The following is a 24566-nucleotide window of genomic DNA, read 5'->3' as shown; positions in this document are numbered from 1 at the left end:
TTCATCCTAGCGAGGTGACAGTATGTCTTATGTCATTGGCTGATGAGGAACACCAGATACTTAGGCAGGCAACAGGTCCAGCATCCTCTCTCTTGGGAAACACAGGTGTGTGGGTGCCAGGCTCTGTCTCCGACGGGACCCACTTTCTTGTCTGAGGAGCCCTTTTTACTTTACTAAGAATCGGGATGAGCAGTGTCATCAGGGTCCCTTCCCATGAACTCTGATGACATCACCTAACCTAAGTCTGCCTATCTGAGACCCTGCAGTTGTTATCTTGTATCTGAAGGCTATGCTGCCTTTACCCAGAGAGACTCATCTGTGAAAGAGCACGCTCTGCTGTGTGACGAGGAGGCACCATAGAAACAAGATTGCCGTACAAACTTCCTCATTCTTTTTCTTTTGAAAAAAAAAAATCCCTCTTACTCACAGCGGTATAGTCTTTCTGTTTGTGGAACCAGTGGCTCACTTCACTGCCGAGAGGCGCACTCAGAGCTCTTGCACCTCACGTTAATGATAAGCTGGGGCAGTGTCGAAGAAGCAGACGATTGTACGCACACCTTCCACTTCTGCCCCAGCTGCTAAAGGATGCCCAACAGTTGAGTTTCGTCGCGTTCTCTCAATGTAACTGTTCTCACGTTTAGAAAAATATCTTACACTTTTACAATGAATCAGCACACCCCCACCCCAGAAGGAAGCTCCTACAAATCAATTCAACCGGCCAGGTAGAAGACCATCCGGTGGTAGAGGGAAGAGACTGAGTTTTTCCTAGGAGCGCGAAAGTCTACTCATTGAAAAAGCGCTCTTACCCCAAATCCTGGAGCAGGTCTGTGCCTCCATCTGCTCTGCCCCACAGCTCTGAGGGATCCCGGGTACTCATGTTCCCTCCTAGAAGTTCTGCTCTGCCCATTCGTTCACTTTGCTTCTGATGGCTGACTCCCCGCCAGGTGCTGTGTGAAGACAGAGATGGGATCTGCTGCGGCTGGACACGCTGCTCCTGTAAGACTGGAGACACTGGGGCTGAGTCTCTGGCTAGCAAGGAAGTGAAACTCGGTTGCTCCTCCCACTGCTGCCTCTGCCACCCTGGGGCCAGAGGCATAGGCAGGGGTGTTCTGTCAGTCAGGAAGTGTGCTAACCCCTCCAGCAGCAGAGCGCCCCAGGCACCACAGTGTATTATCAAGTCAGATTTTGCCAAAGGAAACAGAAGGACCACCCACCCAGGATGGTACTATTAGGGCAAACCCTTTGTAGGACACCAAACTGTAGCTTCTCCCTGCCACGGTTTGCCTGTGTCTTGAGGAAGAGGGTGCAGCACACATCCACCTCACATAGCGGCACAAGGAACCCCAAGGAAGCTTCAACATCAGATACATCTTTTGAACTGGTTTTAAAAATTAGACGTAAACAACCTGTCCCACTGGGTCCTACTTTGTTTCTGGTAGTGGCTCAGAATTTCCTTCCAATATCCCCTGGAGGCTTCCATAGGGGGAACACTTGTTGTTTCTCTTATGGAAGAAGGTTTGGGGGCTGAGGCTGTCAGAAGCACGCCCAAAGACCTGGGTTCCAACCCCAGCACCCCATAAGATCCTGTAATCCCAGCGCTCCAGAGGTAGAGGGAGAAAAATCAGAAGTCCAAGGCTATCTTCATCTACATGGTGAATCTGAGGCCAGCCCAGGCTATGTGAGTCCCTCTTTAAAAACAAAAGTAAAAACAGACAAGGGAAAGGACTGGGCAAGAAGAAGGCAGAAGAAAATTCAAGAACAGCAACTGTCCCGGGGTGTACGCCGCGCTGAGCTACGCAGCGTGCCGCGATGTCTAGACTCACAAAGGGGAAAATCCACCTGCCTGGACGTGTGGCGGTGCAGTGGATGGATAAAGAGCTCTCTCTGCATCTTCCCCCTCCATCATCCCAAGATGAACTCGGGTTCTCCAGCCGGCTGTTTCGCTTGGAATCCTAAAGAGGTTCCTAGAACGAAGACCTTCCACTACTCGGGCTGCTAATATCTCTTTAGGAATCGTCCTCTCTTCGGCTTCCCAGTGGCTTTCTCCGGTGAGAAAGTCCTCGGTGCCTAGAGTCGGTCCTGCGGAGGAGCAGCTCTGAGAACAGGCACATAGCATGTAACGGGGCATACACCCACAGGCAGCTATAGTTCTTTGACACAGAGGGTTTGCAGGGAGGAGTATACAGTGTACATCGGCAGCAGGGGGCAGGGAGGGCAGAGGAAACAAGGCAAGCCGTGGGGCAGATCACATTCTCCTTCCTGCACGTTTCTTTAGTGTTGGACTGCCTGTTTCATCCAGTCTCATTTTAGCACATTCTGGGGGATCCATTTTTCCTAATTTCCCCCTTCTTTTCCTTTTCTTCTTCTTTCGTTCTTTTGGGAATATGTCTCAGTCAGGGTTTCTATTCCTGCACAAACATCATGACCAAGAAGCAAGTTGGGGAGGAAAGGGTTTATTGAGCTTACACTTCCACATTGCTGTTCATCACCAAAGGAAGTCAGGACTGGAACTCAAGCAGGTCAGGAAGCAGGAGCTGATGCAGAGGCCATGGAGGGGTGTTCCTTACTGGCTTGCTTCCCCTGGCTTGCTCAGCTTGCTCTTATAGAACCCAAGACTACCAGCCCAGGGATGGCACCACCCACAAGGGGCCCTCCCCCATTGAACTCTAATTGAGAAAATGCCCCACAGCTGGATCTCATGGAGGCATTTCCTCAAGGGAGGCTCCTTTCTCTGTGATAGCTCCAGCTTGTATCAAGTTGACACACAAAACCAGTCAGTACAATATATATCATATTTGAATTTCACCTTTGCAGTATATCCTTTAGAATTGGTGTGATGGATCCAGTGTGTCCCATGACTCCCAGATTCACATGCTGAACACCTACCCACCATTGTGATAATTCTTGGTGGCAGGACTTTTGGAGGGTGATTAAGATCCCCAAAATGACATGTTTATGAGTGTAACCAGTGATTATATTTTTAAAAAAACCTCTAGAAAGTGCTCTTGTCTTCTCTACCATTTAAGGTTCTAGTGAGACATCTTCAAACCGATGGTCACATGCCGCTGCTCACTGCTGCCCCGCCCCCTGCCCCCCCCCCCCCCCACTGCTCTGAGGGCTATGTTCTCATTTCTCTTGGGAGCGACTCTGCTTGCTTTAGGTCCGTTTTTCTTCTGCTAATTCATCTGGCCTGTGTTATGCTGAGCAAGCCTTGGGCGATAGCAGTCTCCATGCCTGCCTGGATTCCAGGTCTCCAAATGTGCTGTGGTGTGTGTTTGGTCTTGCTGCAGGAGGAAGCAGAGATCCCACCAGATCCCTCCTCCTTTAGTGAATGTGCTTCAAGTTGATATGGTCAATGTTCTGTCTTTATGGGTGTTTTTATTCGGAGACTTTCAAAAGCCCGAAGTCCAATGTGTTTTCTGAGACCAATGGGAATCTCTTAGCTGTGAGCTCTTGGAAAACTAAAGGAGAAAACGTGCCCACTTCCAGAACATCATAGCTTGGAGTTAAACATTTTTCATTCCAAATGTGATACAAACAAAAGCAGCATATAAACAACAACAACAAAAAAAAATCAGACTAAGACCAAGCACAGTAAAAAAACAAAACAAAACCCCAAAACCCAAACCCTTTAGCTCTGTGTCTCTGGAACTCAGGATGACATCATGTGTGTGCCACTGGCTCTGTTTCCTGAGCCATGCGACCCCAGTCCGGGGCCAGCACTACCCAGAGCCTGCAGCTTCCCTCACCTGTGGTTTCTAGATTCTGTGTGGTCACATAAATCATGTGTATGTATTTTAAATGAAAGCAAATCCAAAAACTGTGCAGGAAACATAGAGGACGAATAGGAGCGGGGAGTGGTGGGGAAGAAGATGGGAAATTATGTAAGGGTAAAATAAACATGCTCAACATGTAGTATATATGCATAAGGAATGCAAACACATTACTAGAATAGCAGATGATATATGTAAAGAATTCTGTCTCCCAACTTTGCTCCATTCTAACATAGCGCAGGTCACTTGTGAGAGATCTTGAGTTATCATCATCTCTGCTCTTCTCCTGGGTAGATTAGAGTTTACATCAGCATCATTGTAATCTAGTAAGAGTACATAGGCTCAAACTAGCAGCGCCACTCACGCCTAGGACGTCGTTGTTCCCCTGTACCATGTGGCCAACTCTTTCTCATTTGTCAAAAGCCAGCATAAGCTTTACCTCTTTCTGTAAATCTCACCCTACAGATTTGAATGTTGTTGTTGGGTTTGATTGTTTGTTTGTTTTGGCCCTACTCTTTACTGAATAGCTTATGTGAATTTCTTGGTGGTTAAAGTTTCGTACTGGTGGAATGTGCCTTGCATACGTATCTCTGTCACAACACTTCGCTACTATGTTAAGAAGAAACCAGCTTTTCTCTCCCTCCCCCCATCATTTATTGGCTACAGGAAGAAATTATTTGTGGGAGGGTTTGTTTTTCATGACCTTTTAAAAAACAAACCCTCAGATTTGCCTAAGCCCTTTTTGCGTCTGAGCAAAACGCACACGTTGTGTGGATGCCCACTGTATTTAGCAACCTCCTATCACCGCGGACCCACGTGACTCCGGACAGCAGTGTTCCTCCGGCGGTCCAGCAATCGTGCTGTCCACGCTCCCTGGACTCCTAGAACCGCAGAACGGCTTTCCAGCTTGGACCACAGGGCGCGGCTTTCCAGCTTGGACCGCGGGGCTCTCTCCTGCCAAGCCTTCACCACACCACCGACTTTACCACTTTAAGACACCGTGTCCTGAAATATGCTAACATCTGCATTTGAGGGTTAGCGCACCACAGGTGCCGTTGGTGCTGATGAAGCGAGACACCATCTGTGTGGAAAGGTTGTGCTTAATCATCTCAGCTCTGATTTCTGAGCAGAGAAAGCACGGGCTGAAACGAAACCTCCAACTGTCCAGTGACTGTATTTAAGCAGCAAAAGCAGCCGCTGACTCAACATAATGAAACCAGGTGGGTTAAGCGCCTTTGGATGCTGTGGGCCTTATCCAGATACTTGACCTTCTTTGTTGATACGCACCTGTTAGTGATGCCAGAGACAAGAATGAGGAAGGCGACTGGTCAGCTGCGGTATCTGTGAGATTTTTGACTTCCTAGAGGCACCAATATAAACGTAGACAAGAAAATGCATTAACTTTAAAGTTCCCACTGGTGGCAAGAGTAAGGATACAACTCAGCCAAGGCGTCTGAACACTGGGGTTGGTTGGAATTCTGAAATGAATGGGAGCCCATTCAACAAGAGGGAAACCATGCCCGGTGCTGGAAACCTAGCCCAGTACCCAGCGGTGATGAAGTCATGGATCTTGGAAGGGAAACCTACAACTGCTGCTTTAACAAACCAGCAAAAGCCCTAACTACATTCTGAGTATTTCTCCTGATACTCACAGGTATGTATAGTCCCCAAACCACATAGGCTCAAACCACACAACAGACGGACTGTTATAAAAAACCACAACTCATCAAAAATGCAGAGCTTCGGTGCTTCATCCCAATAGATACATCTACAGCACAACCCTGCACCTCTGGCTCGGGGATCTCAGCCGGAGAGGGGCTGGGAAGGACGGATGAGCCAGAGGAACAGGAAGTTTGCTGTGAGACCGACCGTCTCCTAGAGATGTTGGAGAGGCTGCCGCATGAAGTCTCACCAGACATGGCTGCCGAGACTAGACCTGAACAAGGATGGTACCAACAGATATACTAATATTCTGCTTATGAGCCATCAACCCTAGACAAAGAATACAGGCAAAGCAGGAATGCTGAGAGCAGAAGAAACAGTCTTCCCCAGGGAAGGGCACACCGGTGGCGTCTCTGATACCCAAGGATTATTTGGGTATCGGATAACCTATTGGTGTAGCCCTGAAAATATACATGTAAGTAACATTATACAGACTTAGCAGTTGTATTTAAGAACACACACACACACACACACACACACACACTCAGACATGCACACAATTAAAGAGGCCATGAATTTGAAAGAAAGCAAGGTGCAACCTAAAAAAAAAAAAAAAAAAAGCTGGGCAGTGGTGGCGCACACCTGTAATCCCAGCACTCTGGGAGGCAGAGGCAGGTGGATTTCTAAGTTCGAGGCCAGCCGGGTCTACAGAGTGAGATATAGGACAGCCAGGGCTATCAGAGAAACCCTGTCTCGAAAAAACCAAATTCAAAAAGAAAGAAAGAAACAAACAAACAAAGAAACAAAGAAACAAAGAAAGGAAGGTACACCTGAAAGGAATTGGAAGGAAGAAAAGGATGGGAGAAAATGACCTGATTGTATTAAAATATAAAAATAATAGTAAAAAATGAAATGAATGGGAGGGGATTTAGAGCTTCTGGGGAGCATCGTGGGAGACATGGCTTCAGTTTTGCTGAGTGAGAGGTTGGGTCAGGAATCTTGGGAATATGGAAAAGTTACTCGTGCCTCAACTCTGCCAAGCTTAAGATGGGTTTGACTCATTGCCTTAGACCTCTATTCTTTCCTATTGATTATTGACTCCAGCTTAAAACCCAACTGTAGCGCTGTTTTTAAAATTACAAAATAATTTCAGAGCTAAAATTAAGTCAATGGCAAAGTCAGACCGTAGCAATATGCTTTTGGATGTACTAAAGGTCCTTGAACGACTTTCTTTGAAATCGGATCAATAGATATTGTATTTCTTACAATAACCCTGGCATCTGAGCTGGCATTACAGAAAATAGAACTACTCTCGCCACCCAGCGGTGGCCCTAGTTCCTGGATGACGCACCCAGTCTACCACACAGACTCAAGCAGGACCCCTGTGCTGAGGATATCTTGCCACTAGGTGGCAGTCATACTGTTTTGGGGCTGGGATGGTTTTATGAGTTTAGTCCTCTGGTTGCCCTCACCCGTTCACATTAGCTTTAAAGTGGTTGACTTTAATGATTTTATCACACATTCATGGAAGACACTAAACTACACGTTTACAGTGACTCAGGTGTGATGTCTAACCTATCTTGCCAAGTTTTCATAGCTTAATTCTTAATTCTACCTTCCATTCGATGCTTTGGAGGTATTTGTTTTTGTTTTCGAGACAGGATTTCCACCGTGTAGCTGAAGCTGTCCTGGAACTCACTCCTTAGACCAGGCTGGCCTCGAACTCGGAGATCTGCCTGCCTCTGCCTCCCCAGCGCTAGGATTAAAGGCGCGGTAGCAGAGAACTTCTGGTCTTCAAAGGGCTGGGGTTCCCAGCCTCTGCAGCCACACCCTTTTTATGCAAATTCCGAGCTTCACGCTAGCCAAGCACTTTACCAACTGAGCCACATGCCCAACTTCTAAAACTCTGAGATCACTACCAAAAGGATTTAAATGAACGAAAAATGATTGGAATAGAAAGCTTCCATTTTATTCCTAAAACATGTTTACCCCACCCCACCCCCACCCCCAATGCACTATGCTTTTAGGGCTTGGTTTTTTGGTTTTGTTTTTTTCCTTAACCTACTTAGTAAAATATAGATTTTCTTATTTTTTTTCATTTAAAATAAGACCTGAATGTATCGATAAAACTATTGAAGTAGAAACCTGTCACTTAATAGTTTAAAAAAACAACAACCCAACAACAACAAAAAACAACCTACTTTAGGGTTCTCAGAATTACAAAGGAAACAGTTTACAATAGTTCCCAGCAGAGAAAAAGGGTTGGATACAGGGAGGTGGGCCCAGAAAAAGCAAAATTATGAGGAACTAGAAGATGTTTCCAGGGGGAAAAAAAGTATTGTAAAGAGAGGAGGGCACAGAGTAAACCCTCGGAATTGGTGCCCGAGACCTAGTGGAGTGGAAACGGAAGTACTAAACTTGGCCCCAAAAGGAACCAGAGATCTAGAGGCTGCAGAGGAACAGGAAGTGTGCGCTTCAGAAGGGCCACGGGGTGGGCAGTGTAGAGTCGGTACACTGAAGAGAAAAGCCAGGGGGTAGAGCGGGGGACTCTCACGGGTTGTCACTAGCCTGAAAATCTCCCTGCCCCCAGGCCTGGAATCGTCATGTTTAACAGCCACTCAGAGCGAGTCTCATATTCTGCAAAGATGAGTACCATCAGCAAAGCCCATGCAAGCCAGAGTCTGCAGCTCAAAATGGTGTGGTGATGGATTTGTGGGACCTGGACGAGTGATTTATACTGTGAGCTTGTGTCAACTAAAGGTGCCTTAGGACCCAGCCGGTTTTATGGTTGGTGTCCATCCACACTTCTAAACCAAAAAGGTCTCTGCCATCCCTTGGACCACCGCTCTGCACAAGTATGTGTAAGTAAGTGTGTGTGTGTGTGTGTGTGTTGGTAGTCACAGGACTGTTTAGGAAAAGAAGGGGGAAACTTTTAGAAAGAAAGATGGTGAATTATTCTCTCCTGGTGAGATGAGCCAATTGAAGCCAGATTAGAATGTATAAAAGCCAAGGAAAGGGGCTGGGGAAGGGGAGAGAGAGACAGAGACAGAGAGAGACAGAGACAGACAGAGACAGACAGAGACAGAGAGGAGAGATACAGAGACAGAGAGAGACAGACAGACAGAGAGATAGACAGGGAGAGTCAGACAGAGATAGAGAGGAGAGAGAGAGAGAGAACTCCCATGGGCTGTGCAGTGTGTGTGTGTGTGTGTGTGTGTGTGTTTATGTAGAGACACCAAAATGTCTGGATTATGTAGGGAAGAGCCTCTGGGGGGAAGGGTAGCCTCGCCTCTGGGAGAAGGCTGGAGAGTTCAAGGTTGGGGGCAGGGTGTGCCAGGTGGAGACTGAGGGATGCTGGGAGAACCTGGAGGCCATGTCCGCTTTGGTATGTTGTCTATGTATCTCTACAGAGAACCTTGAGGGCCCTTACCTCCGTACTTCCTGGCTGCAGCTCGTGCAAGCGGGAGGCTAGCACGGGGCCTGGTGGGTCCCATGGAGGTGCCCATACTCTTTCCAGCAGCAAGGCTTCTGTGGCTACAGAGGTAACTTGTAGTCATTGATGACCTTGGGCCTAGAGGGCCCATGAAGGAGTGCAATCTTGAACTTTGTCCAGATTCAGCATTTACACCTATGCAACCCAGCGTGACAGACACACCTATGCAACCCAGTGTGACAGACACACCTATGCAACCCAGTGTGACAGACACACCTATGCAACCCAGTGTGACAGACACACCTATGCAACCCAGTGTGACAGACATACCTATGCAACCCAGTGTGACAGACACGAGAAGAGGAGAAGGGGCTGGAAGCCGAGGCCAGGGAACGATGAAGAGGCCTCCGGGGACAGTGGATCTCAGAGGTGAAGAAGACTCGCGACTTCAGGGCCTGCGGTAGGTAGGTTCCTGGTCCTAGTGACGTAGTCTACCTTACTGTCCAATGAGATTTTTATATCTTGGAAGAAGATAGCCCTGTTCTGCTTAGCAGTGTCATTCCTAAGTAATCTTGGTCACTTTCTTTTTAACAGTTCACAATAATAGTAATTCCAGTTTCTTCTAATCTGGGTGGTTTGGCAAATCTAGTAAACCGGCATGCCAGAGAGATTCCCATGAATTCTGGAGGCTTACCCTCTCACGGTAAACCCTTTCCTAACTTCTTACTGCCACTGAAATGTAGGTGATTCTCCTCTCTGCACCATCTACCCCAGGCTCTCCCACTCCCATCTCAGCCTTCTAGTGACAGTGTTGACAGACCAGATTTTCACTAACAGTTTGCTTTAAGAGGTGGCAGCCAATTTCTGTGTTTCAAGCACAGATTAGAAAACCTAGAAGAAGCCTTACATCCCGTGGAAGGTTCTAGGTTGAACTTTGCCAACCCCCTCACAGCTCATTGCAGCGTGAGCAGTTTACCACGCTCACTACTCCACAACCTGCTCAGGAGACTTTCCAGCTCTCCAGCCCCGGTGGGCTCATTTGAAGGGACAGAGTCTCCCCTGAGAGGGAGGCCAGCATTTGCAACCACGAAGCACCTGCTAAGAGCGCCACGTGATAGCATCCTCACCAGCTGTGCCCGGGGTCATGGGGGAGGGAGTGTGTCCTCGTGTGCTGTGGGTAGTTGGAGATTGCATCCACTGCAGCATTGACTCTCCTGGCACCTGAGAGAGGAGCTTGCTTTCTCCCTTAAGAACAGAGACCTGGAGTTCCAGGTAGCAAGTGACAGTGAGAAACTCCACTGCTTCTCTGGAACCTTCTGGATGCACACAAACACGGGGATGCCCTCGATGTTGGCAGATGGATAGTTTGGATCCAGAAACCTCAGGAACAAACTCTACAGTGACTCTCCTGGGATGGACAAGCTAACGTGTCCCAGGGGCTGGTAAAGTCACTGAGGAGGAGAAGGGGGTGCTGTCTCACCAAGTCTCACATCCTCACACCATCTTTTCAACATGCAAAGCCAAGGTGAATGACCACCCTAAGTGTGCTCACAGCATCTTAAAACTCTAAAGTTTAATGTACACGTCATCAGGAGTGCTGCTTGAATAAATTCCTATTGAATGGGTCTGTGGTGAGGGCTGGGACTGGGATCTTCATCCGAAATGAGTGATACTGATGTTTCCCCATGCCGGGGCCACACTGTGGGAGAACATTCTGGATGCTTGTACTGACTGGTTTTGTGTGTCTCTGTGCGGGTAGCCTTGGGTTCTATAAGAGAGCAGGCTGAGCAAGCCAGAGGAAGCAAGTCATTAAGAAACATCCCTCCATGGCCTCTACGTCAGCTCCTGCTTCCTGACCTGCCTGAGTTCCAGTCCTGACTTCCTTTAGTGATGAACAGCAGTGTGGAAGTGTAACAAGTTCCTCCCCAACTTGTTTCTTGGTCATGATGTTTGTGTAGGAATGGAACCCTGACTGAGACACTGCCCTTCCCCAGCTGTTAATCTTAAAGATGGGAAGGAAAAGACCACCAACCCAAGTCACTGAGGCCAAATTAGTTAAAGCAGGAAATTGATTGAAGCAAGCTTTTAAAATTCACGTACGCGGGCTGCCTCCCCTGAAGGTGGTGTTCTAGAGGTCAGCACTGAACATGAGGAAAGGCAAGGTTGTGAGCTCAGCGGCAGGGGGTTTCCAGACGGAGGATTTGCTGGGTAGAATCGTGGGTTACAGGGGCAGAAAGTAAGCACAGCAGGTTAGCGTCATAGCAGCCCTCGAAACAGACGAGATTACCGTGCCTGGAACAGACAAGACAAACTACAAACATCCAGAAACAGACAGACAGACTACAAACATCCAGAAACAGACAGACAGACTACAAACATCCAGAAGCAGACAGACAGACCATCTGTAGTTAAGGTGGGGGCATAGCCCAGTCCTGGAGAAACAGAGGTTTAGTCATAAGCAGGGATGAACATAGTCTGTCCTTATCATAAGATGGCTTTTAAGCCTAAGATGGTGCCAATGACTGTCTTTGGCATCCATGTGGTGGGTAAACTGAGGCAGGCAGCTGTTGGGGGTCAGTGCTTAGAGCGGCTGACCAGGATGGATCCAGATACAGAGGCTGCTGCCAAAGGCAGCACAATTAGAGAAGCTGCCCCTCTTTTTTCTGAGAGAAAAAAGATTAATTTACTGTGGCTGGCACTCTCAGTGACTGAAAAACTGTAAACTCTTAACTCTTGGGGCCATCGAGAAAGAGAAGGAAAGAGAAAATTCACACACACACACACACACACACACACACTGAATGGAAAAAATGAAAGGAAGAATCCAATAACTTCATATATGCAAATATACATGCATATGTACATATATACATGCATGCATTCATACATGTATACAGACCTACAGATACACACACATACACATACATATACATACACACATACATACACACATATACACACATACATATATTTATATATTCAGACATAGAATGGTTAGAGCAAAGCTCCAACAAGCAGGCTCCAAGTATTACACACGCACACACACACACACACATACACACACACACACAAATATACACAATTGGTGGGTGGAAGGAACAATGTTCCAAACTCCTCTCGAACAAACTTAGCACACACCCAGAGTTGATGGATGGGGGAGAAAATGTTCCAGTCCCGCCATTTTCTTTCCTTTCCACTGCTCATACACCCCAGCAAAACCTCTCAAGCAGTACAGTTACAATGTGGCTATGTTTTAGTGTTCTTCTAGTGAATGACTGTGAAAAAAACAATGTGCTTTCTAATACCTTTACAAGAAATCACAGCACGTAGTACAGGTAAAGAAACAAAGTATTCTAAAAACAAAAACCCCACATACACTCCTAGCTTGTTAGAGATGCCGAGGGCAGGCAGGCAAGGCCGGTTCCTCAGCCGTTACAAAGAAAGAAGCAATTATTTTATTATTTATCTTTAAACTTGTAAGAATCTTAAAAGAATCACAAATCTAAACTTTTATATAAAAATCAGTCGTATCCACGTTAAATCCTCAAAATGCATATCTACATCAGCAATTCTTAATTAGGCACATCAGGAAGCAGAGAGCAAAAATGGGCATCAGAACCCAGTCTCCACCAGTCCAGCCTCAGGGAGTCAGGCCAGCCAGGGCTGCCTTGTTCTTGCTCCCTGACCACAAAGGGCCCTCGCTTAACTGCTAAGGGTGGGCCTGTCTCAACTTCAGATTGTTCCCTAAGATTGTCTTTGTTTTTTTATATCAGACTCAGTAGTAAAAACATCTCTACATAGCTTCACTAACAACTTTATGTTTCCAAATGTTTTCTAAGGGTGTGTGTGGGGGTTCTACTGACAATCTCCATCTCTAAGTTCCTCTCTGGGATGGTGATAGAATCCGAATCTGCTGCAGCAGCCATGTCTGAAAGAGCTCAAGCATTAATAATATGAGTGCCAGAGACCCTGCCCAGCGAGGGACTGGACGCCCCCATGGAGGTTTCATACAGCTCTTAGATTAAGAGGCCCGTGAGGGCAGCAAGCAGAACAGAACTCCACAACAGCATCAAGTCCTCAGGACACAGCCCTCAGGGCCGTGCCACACCGAGACCCACCCATGTGCCCGGGAGACCTGTGGGCCGCTTTCCATGAGTTCTAAAGCCTTCTGTTGTTCCTCCTGTGTGGCCCTCGGCAAGATGGGCACAGGATGGTTCTCCACAGGCCCGATATTTGCAAACAAAGGCAAAGCATAGGTACCCTGGAGAAGACCGTTCTTAACTCCAGAGGCCATAGCTGGAGGTGGACCGTGACCGTGAACTCTGCATTAAAGAAGGGAAAGGAAGAGAAAAAGAGTAAGACCATCTTAGAGTTGCTCCATAGATAGCAGCCACTTATTTTATCCTTGTTGGACGTGTTTAGCAACAGTACATGTGAGTGGAGTCCCTTGTTTTTTGTTTTGTTTTCTTTCTTTCCTGAGGCACTTGGTTTTTGCTGGCCTTCATATAGCTCACTGACCAGGCTGTGACCTCCCTCAGAAGGCTGCTAACAGGGACATTAGGGGAGATTTGACCTTTCGTCATAGAATGAAAGGATTGGACCATTTTCGAGATCAGGATGGGGGATCCAGGGGACAGCCTCTTTGTCGATGGTAGCCAGTTGAGAGGCAGCTGGATGAGTGTTCACCCACATGTCCGCCTTCCTCTATGAAGCAAAAGCACAGCTTTCACCTCAAGGAGATAAGAGATCATTTATTCCGGGGCCAAATCTGAGTAACCGTGTCCCAGGGCATGGAACTAGGCTCTCCCTGGATTCCACGTTCTAACATGGACGGAGTTTCATTAAGGGTTTAAAGTAGCACAACAGAGACAGTCACAAAGGCACTTTTCGAATGGTTGATGGAAACGTTAGAAAGGCTGGTTACGGCAGAAGGGAGAAACGTCTGTTGGGGGCCTCAGGTGCTCCCTGACTGACGATAATCTTGGCTTTGAGTTGAGTCTGCGGAGTTAATACATTCCAATGAAAAGCCAGGACTCTGTTCCTACGTCCCAAATGATCTGTCTGACGGCTGTTAAGCCTCCAGGCCAGTTCCAGCGGAGGCAATATATGGCTCTCCAGAGGACTTAAAGATGACCCAAGATCATCTGGCTCTGGACTTGGAACATTCCAAACTCTCCACAGCTACGGAAGTTCAAATCAGTCAGCTTTGCAGAAGGTTCACTCTGCAGGAATGACGGAACAAACCTGGGAACTGTTGCTCGTAGCTTCCAAAGCAAAGCGTGTCTCCTCGCTGCTTCCACCAGAGGCTGCAGCCGAGTCTAGACCCACAGCCTGGGCTAGCTGACCCTTGGCTCTCACTCACCCAGCTCTCCGTGTCCCTCTGTAGATCAGTGACCCCCAGTGACTGTGGTTAGAATGTCCAAAGCAAATAAGACAAGACGGCCCACCAGCCTCAGGGGACGCGGAAGTCTCAGGTGAGCAAGAGTTTCAGCAGGAAACATGAAGGGATAGACTTGAGTTAACAAGGGTGGAGGAAAAGGGGTTTGTGGAGGACCGTGTTTCTACCTTTGTAGGATTTTGTTTGTTTGTTTGTTTGCTTTTGGATTTGTTTTTTTTTTTTTTTCTTTCCCGAGACAGGGTTTCTCTGTGTAGCCCTGGCTGTCCTAGAACTCACTCTGTAGATCAGGCTGGCCTCGAACTCAGAAATCCGCCTGCCTCTGCCTCCCAAGTGCTGGAATTACAGGCGTGCGCCACCACCGCCCAGCCTTTGTAGGAATTTTAATGGCCGAGCGAGCAGTGGACAGGAAGAGCTTTCTTGATTCACATCTGCTGCTTTCAGCTTTCTTCAACTTGTGCCTGGAAAACTCAACTTGAAGTCTTTTCAAGAAATCACTTAGCATTTTGAGAGCTCTGTCCCACAGCTCACTAAATACCACACGGCTGCTGAATTAGGTGTAGGCGAGACATGGAGAATATGCTGCCCTGAATACCGCTATGAGACATTGATTATATTGAGTTAAAGTCTCTTCACAGGCAGTAGGTTTAAGAGGGGCTTCTGCCACTTATCTTCCTAAAATCATATGAAAGGTCCCTCCTGTATCAGAAAGAGAGATGTTCTGAAAACCAGAGCTGGCGCTTGTAGGGTTGTAAGGGCTGCAGAACGAAGGAAGATTAACCCAGGACAGAGGGGCTTGGCAGCGTGTGGAAACCTTCCCCACCTGGGATTCCTTTCACTAAAAGGACATTAGTAAAACCACTGGCTCTCAGATGTTATGTAATGCGCTGTAAAAGGTCACCATCCTTGTGACACAGGGCTTCAGGGTTTTCCCTCAGCTCGCTAACCGGCACCTATTCTCAGGAGGCTTTCTCTTAACACAGTTTCTATTTCTGACCAAGTGACCCTGGTGAAATCCTTTGTCCGGGGACACAAGAGTCTGGAATGGGGTGCCCTCGGTACCCAGTATTTAGCATTTCTTCCTTTTTATCTCTTTTTTGGATGCTAGCCTGCAGCCTACTCTAAGTATGCTCTCTCTGAAACTCGGGCTTTCTCACCACTTCTCTGAAAACCCGCCCTTCCCTCACCTGCTGGCTATGCTCCATGCCTAACTTCAAAGGCTTGCTGTCTTATTCCTCACGGCTGCAGCAGTGGCCTCAATTTATAGTTTGCCTGCCCTTTGTTTTTTTCTTTCAAACTCAAATAAAATGATCCCCGTGCTGTGCTTCCTTCTGAGTCAGCTTTTAAACTCTTTTATTTTTTTTAGCCTTTTTTTTCTTTTTCTTTTTTTTTAATTTATTGATATATTTATTTACATTTCAAATGATTTCCCCTTTTCTGGACCCCCACTCCCCGAAAGTCCCATCAGTTTATTAATGTGCTGAAGAACTCACAAGAGGGACTGCTCGCTTCCTTGGTTACAGTAATGGAGTCGAGACCAAGAGAAATCTGTAGGCTGGGCATTGTTAAAGGAACCCACGGTTAGCTGCCTTCGCCTAAGCACCTTTGTCTGGACGCACTAAGTAATTTACCAGTTCCGTCAAACTTCGTGAGTAAGCCTTTGGCCCTAACTGCTGCTTTGGTCTACGTTTTTGTTATGAAGGGCCTTGCATGCAGATAAAAGAAGTTAACAACTTATTTCGGCTTTTTTTCCTTCCTTTCTCCTGTCAATGTTTTGTCTATCCTAGCTGAGGATGTGGGAAGACGCTCTCCCTTACACAGGCAGTGAAGGAGACACCCGCGGCCAGAGGCCCACACGGATGGCCAGAGGACCACAGACCAGAACACAAACAAAGGCGTGCGTCAGAGCCAGCCAGGCAAACGTCGCCTGACTTCACTCACTTGCAGTGGAGAAAGAAGGTGAATTGGCTTTAAATCGAGAGACAAGCAAATGAAAAATTGGGGGTATTTGAAATTTAGTTAAGAATAGAGTCACCCCTCCATATTTCCGGTCGTCAATACAGTAAGTTATTCTCTGTGACTTATCCCACAGGGTCGCTGCTACCCTGTCTCCACTTTGTGGTTCTAGAGACTGAACCCAGTGTCTCCTGAATGTTCAGCAAATGCTCTACCACTGAGCTGCACCCCAGCCTTATTTATTTATTTATTTATTTATTTATTTATTTATTTATTTATTTAACTTATTTTTTAAAATGTTGAGACAGGGCTTCCCTAAGTTACCCAGGCTGGTCTTCAACACAGTCTGTAGCCCAAGGTAGTTCTTCAACCTGCAATCCTCCTGCCTCAGCTTTTGAAATAGCTAGACTTTATAGGCCTGAGCCACCTAGCCCAGCTACTGTTCTTTATAAAACTAGCACTACCCTGAGCCTGGTAACCGATATCTGATAGTCTGTATCGAATTGTTTGGCCCACGCATTTCAAATGCATCGGGGAGCTGACTGCATATTAAGTTGCCACCTAAATTTTTCAAGATGATTATTTAGATGTTAAAATTCCTTAAAGGTACGCTCAGTGGGGTGTCATTTGCCACACCCTCTGTTAACCCTTTGAACCTTGCCCTCATTGGGGAGGGTTCTATGCTAGGCTTTCTGAGACAGAGCTCCCTGTTGGTGAAGTGTGTTGCCTACAGGTTGAATTTCTCTTCCTCTGAATGGGACAGAGATCTCAGAATGTGAGGCCGATCCGGAAGTCCCAGACCCGGAAGTCCCAGTCCATCCTGAAGGGAATGAGAACCACAGCTAGGCAAAGTCCTTCCTTGCTCTGGGCTTTAGAAAACACAGTGAGGGACTGGAGAGATGGCTCAGTGGGTAAGAGCATTGACTGCTCTTCCATGAGTTCAAATCCCAGCATCCACATGGTGGCTCACAACCATCCATAAAGAGATCTGACACCTACAGTGTACTTACATATAATAAATAAATATTAAAAAAAAAAAAAAAGAAAACACAGTGACCCAGGAATCTTCTAAGAAAACCAATTTGTGTAATCACCGTCAGGGAGGAAGGTTCTCCTTCCAAAGATTAACTTCCCTTTCCTGGTTCCCCTGCCCCCCACCACTATCTCTTTTCAGCCTGAATTTTATGACTCTCCAATCAACACTAGGAATTAGACTCATTAATCATTTATTTTGGGAAGAGAATTAAAAGAGCCTTGTGGCCCACCTGTGGCAATTAAGCCTCCCCTCCTCGGTCTCTCTCCCAGTCACAGAGCTGAGGCCCCAGCCCTGGCCAGTTTCCAGCGTTGGTTGTTATATTTAGCCTGACTCAAAGTTCTCCCCAGCCGTTGAGCCCAAGGCCACATTTTCCTTTCCCGGAGCTTGCGTGTGGGCTGACCCATTTCCTTGGGGGCCTATCTTGTGAACCTGGCTCTGGCATTGCTCTGTAAGGGAATTTCAGAGAGCAGGGTCATTTGATCCTGGGGGACTCTCCTCCAGACCATCTATAGAATGGATTTGTTGATGGACACCTGGCGTGAAGAAGCTGACTTCCGAGAGATGAGTGTGAAAATCCACAATGCTAGCTGGAGTCTTCTGGTCTCAGCGGAATGGGAAGGGGCGTACACCAGAGGCATTTCTTCAGTAGTGTGCAGCCTGAGGGTGCTGTCAGATTTGGACAAGATTTAGTAACAGAGATGACCTGTGGGGAATGAGCCGGCGTGGGGGAGGGAGGGGGAGGGAGGGCTTGAGATGGCAAAAGCATTCCAGGCTCTGATATGCATGCAAATTTTACACTCTTCCCTGATGCCACACTGACCCGCAATCAGGGCAACTTGTATCTCAGGGGAGGCATAATTATCTTAAATCATTCCCATTCATGGTAAGAAGGCAGGATGGAAAGGCAGGGAAAATCATGGGGAGACAGGAAGCAAAGAGAGCTCTTCACTCCAGAGTCTCTTGAAGCCCCTCCCCAGCTAGGAATCAAGAATCGCAGCACAATTACTGACAACTGTTGTGAAGGCCGCTGATACAAAGCCTGTGTGTGTGTGTGTGTTTATGTGTGTGTGTGTGTGTATATGCATATATATGTCTGTGTATTATATATATATGTATATAAAGATGTTTTCAAAAACGAATGTTAAAATATCAGTGAGTTAAGCAGAAGACTAGCTGATATGACCTTTCTCCTTTCTCTGTCACAAATCTACAATTTTCTCAGAATCTCATCAGAAAACCCATTTACAGTAAAAGATGTATCCAAATCCCCTTGCGTCACCCTTGTGGTGCATGGTTATAATATATCAGATTGCAATCCATCCTCCACACCCCTTGGGCTGCCCTGTTGCAATCACTTATTGGAAATTAGAGGGAGGAGTGCAAGTTTCTTAATAACTCTTTAGAGGTTAAGTTGAAGACCTACAAAAGCCGAGAATTAGCCATTGTTAAGACACTGAAGTGAGCCTGCTCTGGGAAACCTGCAGCCCTGCCTGAAAGGTGGGCCTGCCAGTCCCCTGCGCCTCAGTCTGGCTCAGCCTGAAATCCTTTTCTGCAGTGACGTTAAGGACCTTACCTGAGTGGAGGTCCCTAGGAGCTTACTGGACGTCCTCAGGCCGCTGGTGGCAGTTCTGAGCTTGTCTCCTGTTGTCTTCCCACAGACAGGAAGACAACCAGGCTATTTATTGCTTTCATAGAAAATGTTGCTAGTTTCTTCTTTCAACATCCACATGTTCTGAATGTTTGGTTTTAGGACCAAATGTATTGGGAAAACGCAGTTTTGTCAAAAAAACAATCTTGAAAAAAAAAAAAAAAACCAAAAACAAAACCTTGACTTGCTGGAAACTATTTGGAAATCAGAGAAAAGAAATTGTAAATTTACTAAATTTAAATTTACTAAATGCAACTACCTCCATGTCAGCCATCAGGTGAAAAAGTCATCTCACCTTTAAAAGTCAAAATTATGCTCTTCACACTTGTGTGTGTGTGTGCATTTAACATATAGCACATAACACTCACCTCTCTACTGAAATTTTCTAGAAAATGTCTGACCTCTAAGGAGGTCATTTCTTTTCCAACGATTTTCCTTCTTCCTTGAAGTACAATGTAAAGAGATAATACAGGAATCCAGAGGTGTTTGGAGGTAAATATAATCTCCTGCATGGAAGCGCTGTGAGGAGAGGCAAGGTCAGACTCCGGCATGCCCCAACTCAGGAATCCAAAGGGAAGGTAAATCATCCACCCGGAAAGTATCAATGGTCCAACACACTGCTGAACACGCTGGTTCGATAACGGAGCGAACATAAATTCCACAGCTGGGCATCAAGTCTGCTTTGTATTTTTGTTTGTGTCATTCAAGAGTGATTTTTGTTTTATCACAGTGTTTAGCATCTCAGCGAAAGCAAAGTCTATCACCTGATGCATTCAGGATCACTGTGTGTCAGGCAAAATTGCAAAATTCTAATGACTTTCGTCTTTGGACAGTTTCAACCAGCAGATACGTTAGTGACACACGAGTGAACATTCTGGGAGCAAATGGAGAAGTTAACTTTCCTTATCTCGAAGTCTTCATCGACCTTTCCTTGTAACAGGTTGCTTCTGGTCACTTTTGGTGGACTGTTTTGTGAGGGCGGTCTTGCTGTTCTGTCCCCAGGGAAAGCGTGTGGGCACTGGGGTCAGCGATGTGTCACTGGGATACTACTGCTTCACAACGACAGTCTCACTCGCACGCTGTGTAGAATTAAACACAATCAAGCCAAACCTGTTTGTGATGGGCCATTTGTCAGTTAATGAAGCTCAATTCTTGGGTTTTCCTAGAGACAAGGAGATCACACCTTCTGACCTTGTCAAAAAAGGGAATTTTTGGTGATTCCTGTATCATTATTCGGACGTGAGTTAGAAGTATATCAATTTGGAAGTGCTCTCAGGGCCATATCTTATCCTGTCCACTTCCTATGTGCTGCTTCTCTCTGCTTCCTGTCCACTTAGAAGAAATAAATGGCTTCCCAAATGTTCTCCCTACCATGATGTTCTGCCCACGCAACGGTGGGCTAAACCATGGAAAACCATGAGCCATGATGAATCCATCTTCCCTTAAGCTACTTTTGATCCTAACAATTAAAAAGCAATTAACAGTCTCTTATAGCAGACCAAAGGCAGTTGCCATTGTAAATAAAGGGTCATTGTAACTGAAATAAAAATAAATGCAACTTCACAGCAGCCATCAGGTGAAAAGGTCATCTCACTTTAAAAAGCAAAATTATGCTCTTCACACTTGTGTGTGTGTGTGTGTGGTGTGTTTAACATATAACATGTAATACTCACCTCTTTGTTGAAATTTTCTAGAAAATGTTTAACCTCTGAGGATGTTTTTCACCTTCTTGTCCCTAATTTGGAAGATTTTTCCAAGGTGGGAAACCATCTTAAATTTACCTAAAAGGTCACTTTCTAAGTCAACAAATGACCCCAAACAAACAGACTCTCACCCTAGACGTCACTCTGTTAAATGCCGCCGTGTGAGGGTGTCAGGCGGGCATCACTAATCGACGCCAAAGGAGCTGTCGTTGACTCATTCCACAGCTCAGCACCAACTGCGTCCCTGTGCTCAGCTCTTGCTCAGCACCTGTTTCTTCTTGTTGCTTCTGCATCGTGCTCAAGAGCATCCTTACTCCCTCCACAGTGACTGGACGTAAGGCCAGAATCCAGGCTGGGTCTACTAATTGCTGATTCTGCACCGGGGTGCTCTTGAGGATTTGAAAGTGCCTCTTTCCGGATTAGTGTGTGGGTTGCAGCCACTGTTTCACGGTGTGGGGTATGTGTAACACACTGTGAAGGGCAGCGCACACGCACAGTCCTAACCAACCCTGTCGGGCATTCTTCTGCTTTCTTTAGTCTTCTCGCTCACTGGGATTGATCTCCTAGCCACTCTTATTGTTTCTGAAGCAGGTCCAGTCCCTATTACACCAGATCGAGAACCCGGAGATATCTGATCTGAATCGGTTTTAAGAACAGAACAGAACAGAACAGAACAGAACAGAACAGAACAGAACAGAATCCTCTAGTTCATCATTCATATCCCTGGCAGCATAACTCAAAACCTTTATTAATTCCTTATTATCTATCCATAAGAAACAAATCCACCCTTAGTCCGGCTCTCGTCATCTAACTTCAACCTTCTTTCCCCTCCCCCAGTGCTAGGGATTGAATTTAGGACCATACACATAGGGAGCACTCACTCTACTACGGAGCTATAGTCCTAGCTTTCAACTTATTATTATTTTTCAATTTTTATTTATTCTTTGACAATTTTACATTTGGATAGTGCTGCTTTATTATATCTGCCCCAACTCCATACATCTACTCTCCTAGAGACTCTCATGTCCCCTTCCTACCTTCACGCTGCTGCCACTCCTCCTCCTCTCCCTCCTCCTCCTCTCCCTCCCTCTCCTCTACCTCCTCCTCCTCTCCCTCCTCCTCTCCCTCCTCCTCCTCTCCCTCTTCCTCTCCCTCCTCCTCTCCCTCCTCCTCCTCTCCCTCCTCCTCTCCCTCCTCCTCCTCTCCCTCCTCCTCCTCTCCCTCCTCCTTCTCCTCCTCCTCTCCCTCCTCCTCCTTCCTCCTCTCCCTCTTCCTCCTCTCCCTCCTCCTCTCCCTCCTCCTCCTCTCCCTCCTCCTCCTCTCCCTCCTCCTCCTCCTCCTCTCCCTCCTCCTCCTCCTCCTCCTCCTCCTCTCCCTCCTCCTCCTCTTCCTCCTCCTCTCCCTCCTCCTCCTCTCCCTCCTCCTCTCCCTCCTCCTCTCCTTCTTCTTGTTCTCTTTCTTCTTCAGGTCCCCTGAGTCCACTTAGTGTTGCTTGTACAACTACAGGCAACCTACCAGTGGAAACAAAACAGAAGGAAAATGATCTATCCCAACAGCTATCTGTAACCCGTCCAGCGGGTCAGTTATTCCAGGGTTCCGAAGGGGTGCTACCTGAGGGTCAAAAGGGGGGAGAGAAGGAGGGAGGCCAAGCACCAAGAACGATAAGCCAATCTGGGTTGTGTCAAAGCCTCGTTTAATGTTCTGGGGTACACAGGTTTTAAGGCTTTCAGGAGGGGCGTACCCCAAGGCAAGGACAAAGGAAGGAAGGGCAATCCTAGCAGTTTAGCAGGAAGAGATAAGGGTCCTCCGGTGGAGACAACAGGTGTTTGCACAGGCCAGAGCCTGCCTCAGTTATCTCAGGACTTCCTTCCACCGCAATTACCGGAGTCAGCAGGTGATGATGCAGGCAGGACCATTCTGCAGTTATCTCGAGACAATGGCTAAACCAATGCCCACGGGAGAGGCTCCAGTTAATTGTTCTTGTATTTTAGCAGCCACCACCTTAGGGCCATGAGTAAGCAATAGTCCGAATAGCTCAGGATGGCTTCCCACAGCTATCAGCCTCTAAGCTTCCTGGGGTGGAGCCTCTTGTACCCCTCCCTCTCTACATGGGAATGTTGACTGATTTTGATTTTATGTAGGTAACTAGAGCTGCTGGGAGTTCGTAAGTGTAATGGACATGGCACAGAAAACAGCATCTCCTAACACTTCTCCTCATCTCCCGGTTCTCACTTTCTCTCTTCCTTCTTCTGCAATGTTCCTTGGTCCTTGGGTAAGTTAGCATAGACATCTTATTTCAGGCTGAGCACTCAGGATCAGTTATTGTTAGTACTCTGGCCAGTTATGAGTTTCCGTATTAACCACAGTCTACTGCAAAAGAAGCTTCTCTGGCCAAGGTGAGAGCATCACAAATCCGAGTATAAGCACATTTAGCAGGCAGTGTGACAAGATGCCTGTTTATCACACCTGCACTAACTTCCCTTCTAGGGCCCATCGCCTCCCTATTTATGGGCGTTTGAGCAGGTTTACAGTAGCAGGATTCTCTTGTGGAGCAGGCCTCAAATGGGCTCAGAAAGCGGTTGGTTACTGCCAGAGCAGTCATGCCATTATTGCATACTTGGCCTGGCAGGTTAGTATTGTTATCATGTGGGGTACAGTGGCAGTTAAGACTATTAATGTCTTTTCTCTGCATAGCGGCCTATATAGCATCTTCTGCACTATGGTTTTCGAATCAGTTCCAGCTTGATTTCTATATGTCCTGCAGCCAAATGTTGTATCTTCATATGATATGTGTTGTATCTTCATATGATATGTGTTGTATCTTCATATGATATGTGTTGTATCTTCAGCTCACCCTACTTTTTTTTTTAAAAAAAAATGCATGTTTCATTATGGTTTCTCTAAACATATGATTGTCATCCAAATAGGTTGTACATTTTATATATCCTTGTGTAATCACTTATTTATTATACTTATTATTGGTTATTTATTGTATTTGTTATTAGTATTAAAAAAGATTATTTATAACATTTATTTTTTTTAGAATATTGTCCGTTCTTTGACGTGTCATGTTCTCATAGCTTTGTGATCCTTTGGGTACAAAATGTCACCCTTAGATGCAGCGGTTGACTGTGAAAGTTAATTGAGTGCAGATGTCCTCAAAAGCCATTTGGAAAGAAGGTAATCTTGGGCCTGCTGCACGCACACTAATCCCCAGGGCTGGGGCCGAGTACAGTGTCCTTTTAATTCAGTTTGACTAGCGGTGGCTTTGTTTAGACACCTGCTCCTCTCCAGCAACCAAACGTAACTGATATCAGCAACCACACGTATCTGTGTGCTTGTACGCGCCCAGACGGGCATCCAGTTCCAAACAGTCAACTAAAGTTATTGCTCCCCAGCCATCCATTTGAATCTGACATTTGCTCTCTTCTTATCTTCAAAATGTTCTGGAGAAATGAAGAAACTGATCACCACTATTCTAGGAATTGTTCTCCATATGGTGTCTTAGAAGAGGCACATGTAGGGCTTGGGGCGTTGGGAACCACGCGGTGTCTGGGCAGCCGGGTATTCTGGAGGAAGGGAAGGCTGGGGGCTGGAACCTTCATCCTCCGTGAGGAAGGCCTCAGAGAGCGTCCATGCTTTGGCTCACTTTCTCCTGCCTGTCAGGTATCTAACCTCAGTCCTCCCTTCATTAAGACACTGCTCCGGCAGCACAGCTTAACCCTGCTTTATGCACACCATGCCGTCTCTCTTTTTTTCTAATTGCCCCTGAGTTTCTTATCAGTGGTACCCTCTAGGATTCAGGGGGCGAGTGGATTCTCACCGTTTGAAGGCATCAATTTCATTTTCTTGGACGGAACACAAGACTTTTAAAGGCATTATACATCTGTTTCTGCCTCCCAGCATGGCCCCGCTTGACAAGCACATTCTGGCTGATTGGAAGGCATGGAAACCAAGCTG

At 46.7% G+C, this 24566-nt stretch overlaps 1 protein-coding gene and 1 long non-coding RNA gene across 4 annotated transcripts in view; one reads left to right on the top strand and one right to left on the bottom strand.

The window, feature by feature from the left end:
- The window catches only part of Dapp1 (dual adaptor of phosphotyrosine and 3-phosphoinositides 1), a 51528-nt gene extending 50485 nt beyond the window's left edge, over positions 1-1043 (bottom strand). Inside the window, exon 1 of the mRNA XM_052179157.1 lies at positions 807-1043. Coding sequence (XP_052035117.1) covers positions 807-907 — 101 coding nt within the window. The 5' untranslated portion in view covers positions 908-1043. The remainder of the gene's footprint in view (positions 1-806) is intronic.
- Positions 1044-7908: 6865 nt separating this feature from the next.
- On the top strand, positions 7909-21717 carry LOC127682646 (uncharacterized). Of its 3 annotated transcripts, none has more exons than XR_007977409.1 (4): positions 7909-8296; positions 8846-14342; positions 16051-16222; positions 17394-21717. It is a non-coding gene; the product is annotated as an uncharacterized LOC127682646 (long non-coding RNA). The 3 variants fall into 3 exon arrangements; XR_007977408.1 differs by adding an exon at positions 15787-15911 and having other exon boundaries at positions 16051-21717; XR_007977407.1 differs by having other exon boundaries at positions 16051-21717.
- The last annotated feature ends 2849 nt before the right edge of the window (positions 21718-24566 follow it).

This window comes from Apodemus sylvaticus, chromosome 4 (assembly GCF_947179515.1).
Source record: "Apodemus sylvaticus chromosome 4, mApoSyl1.1, whole genome shotgun sequence".
In the NCBI taxonomy this organism is placed as follows: Eukaryota; Metazoa; Chordata; class Mammalia; order Rodentia; family Muridae; genus Apodemus; species Apodemus sylvaticus.
This window is presented reverse-complemented; position numbering and strand designations above follow the sequence as displayed.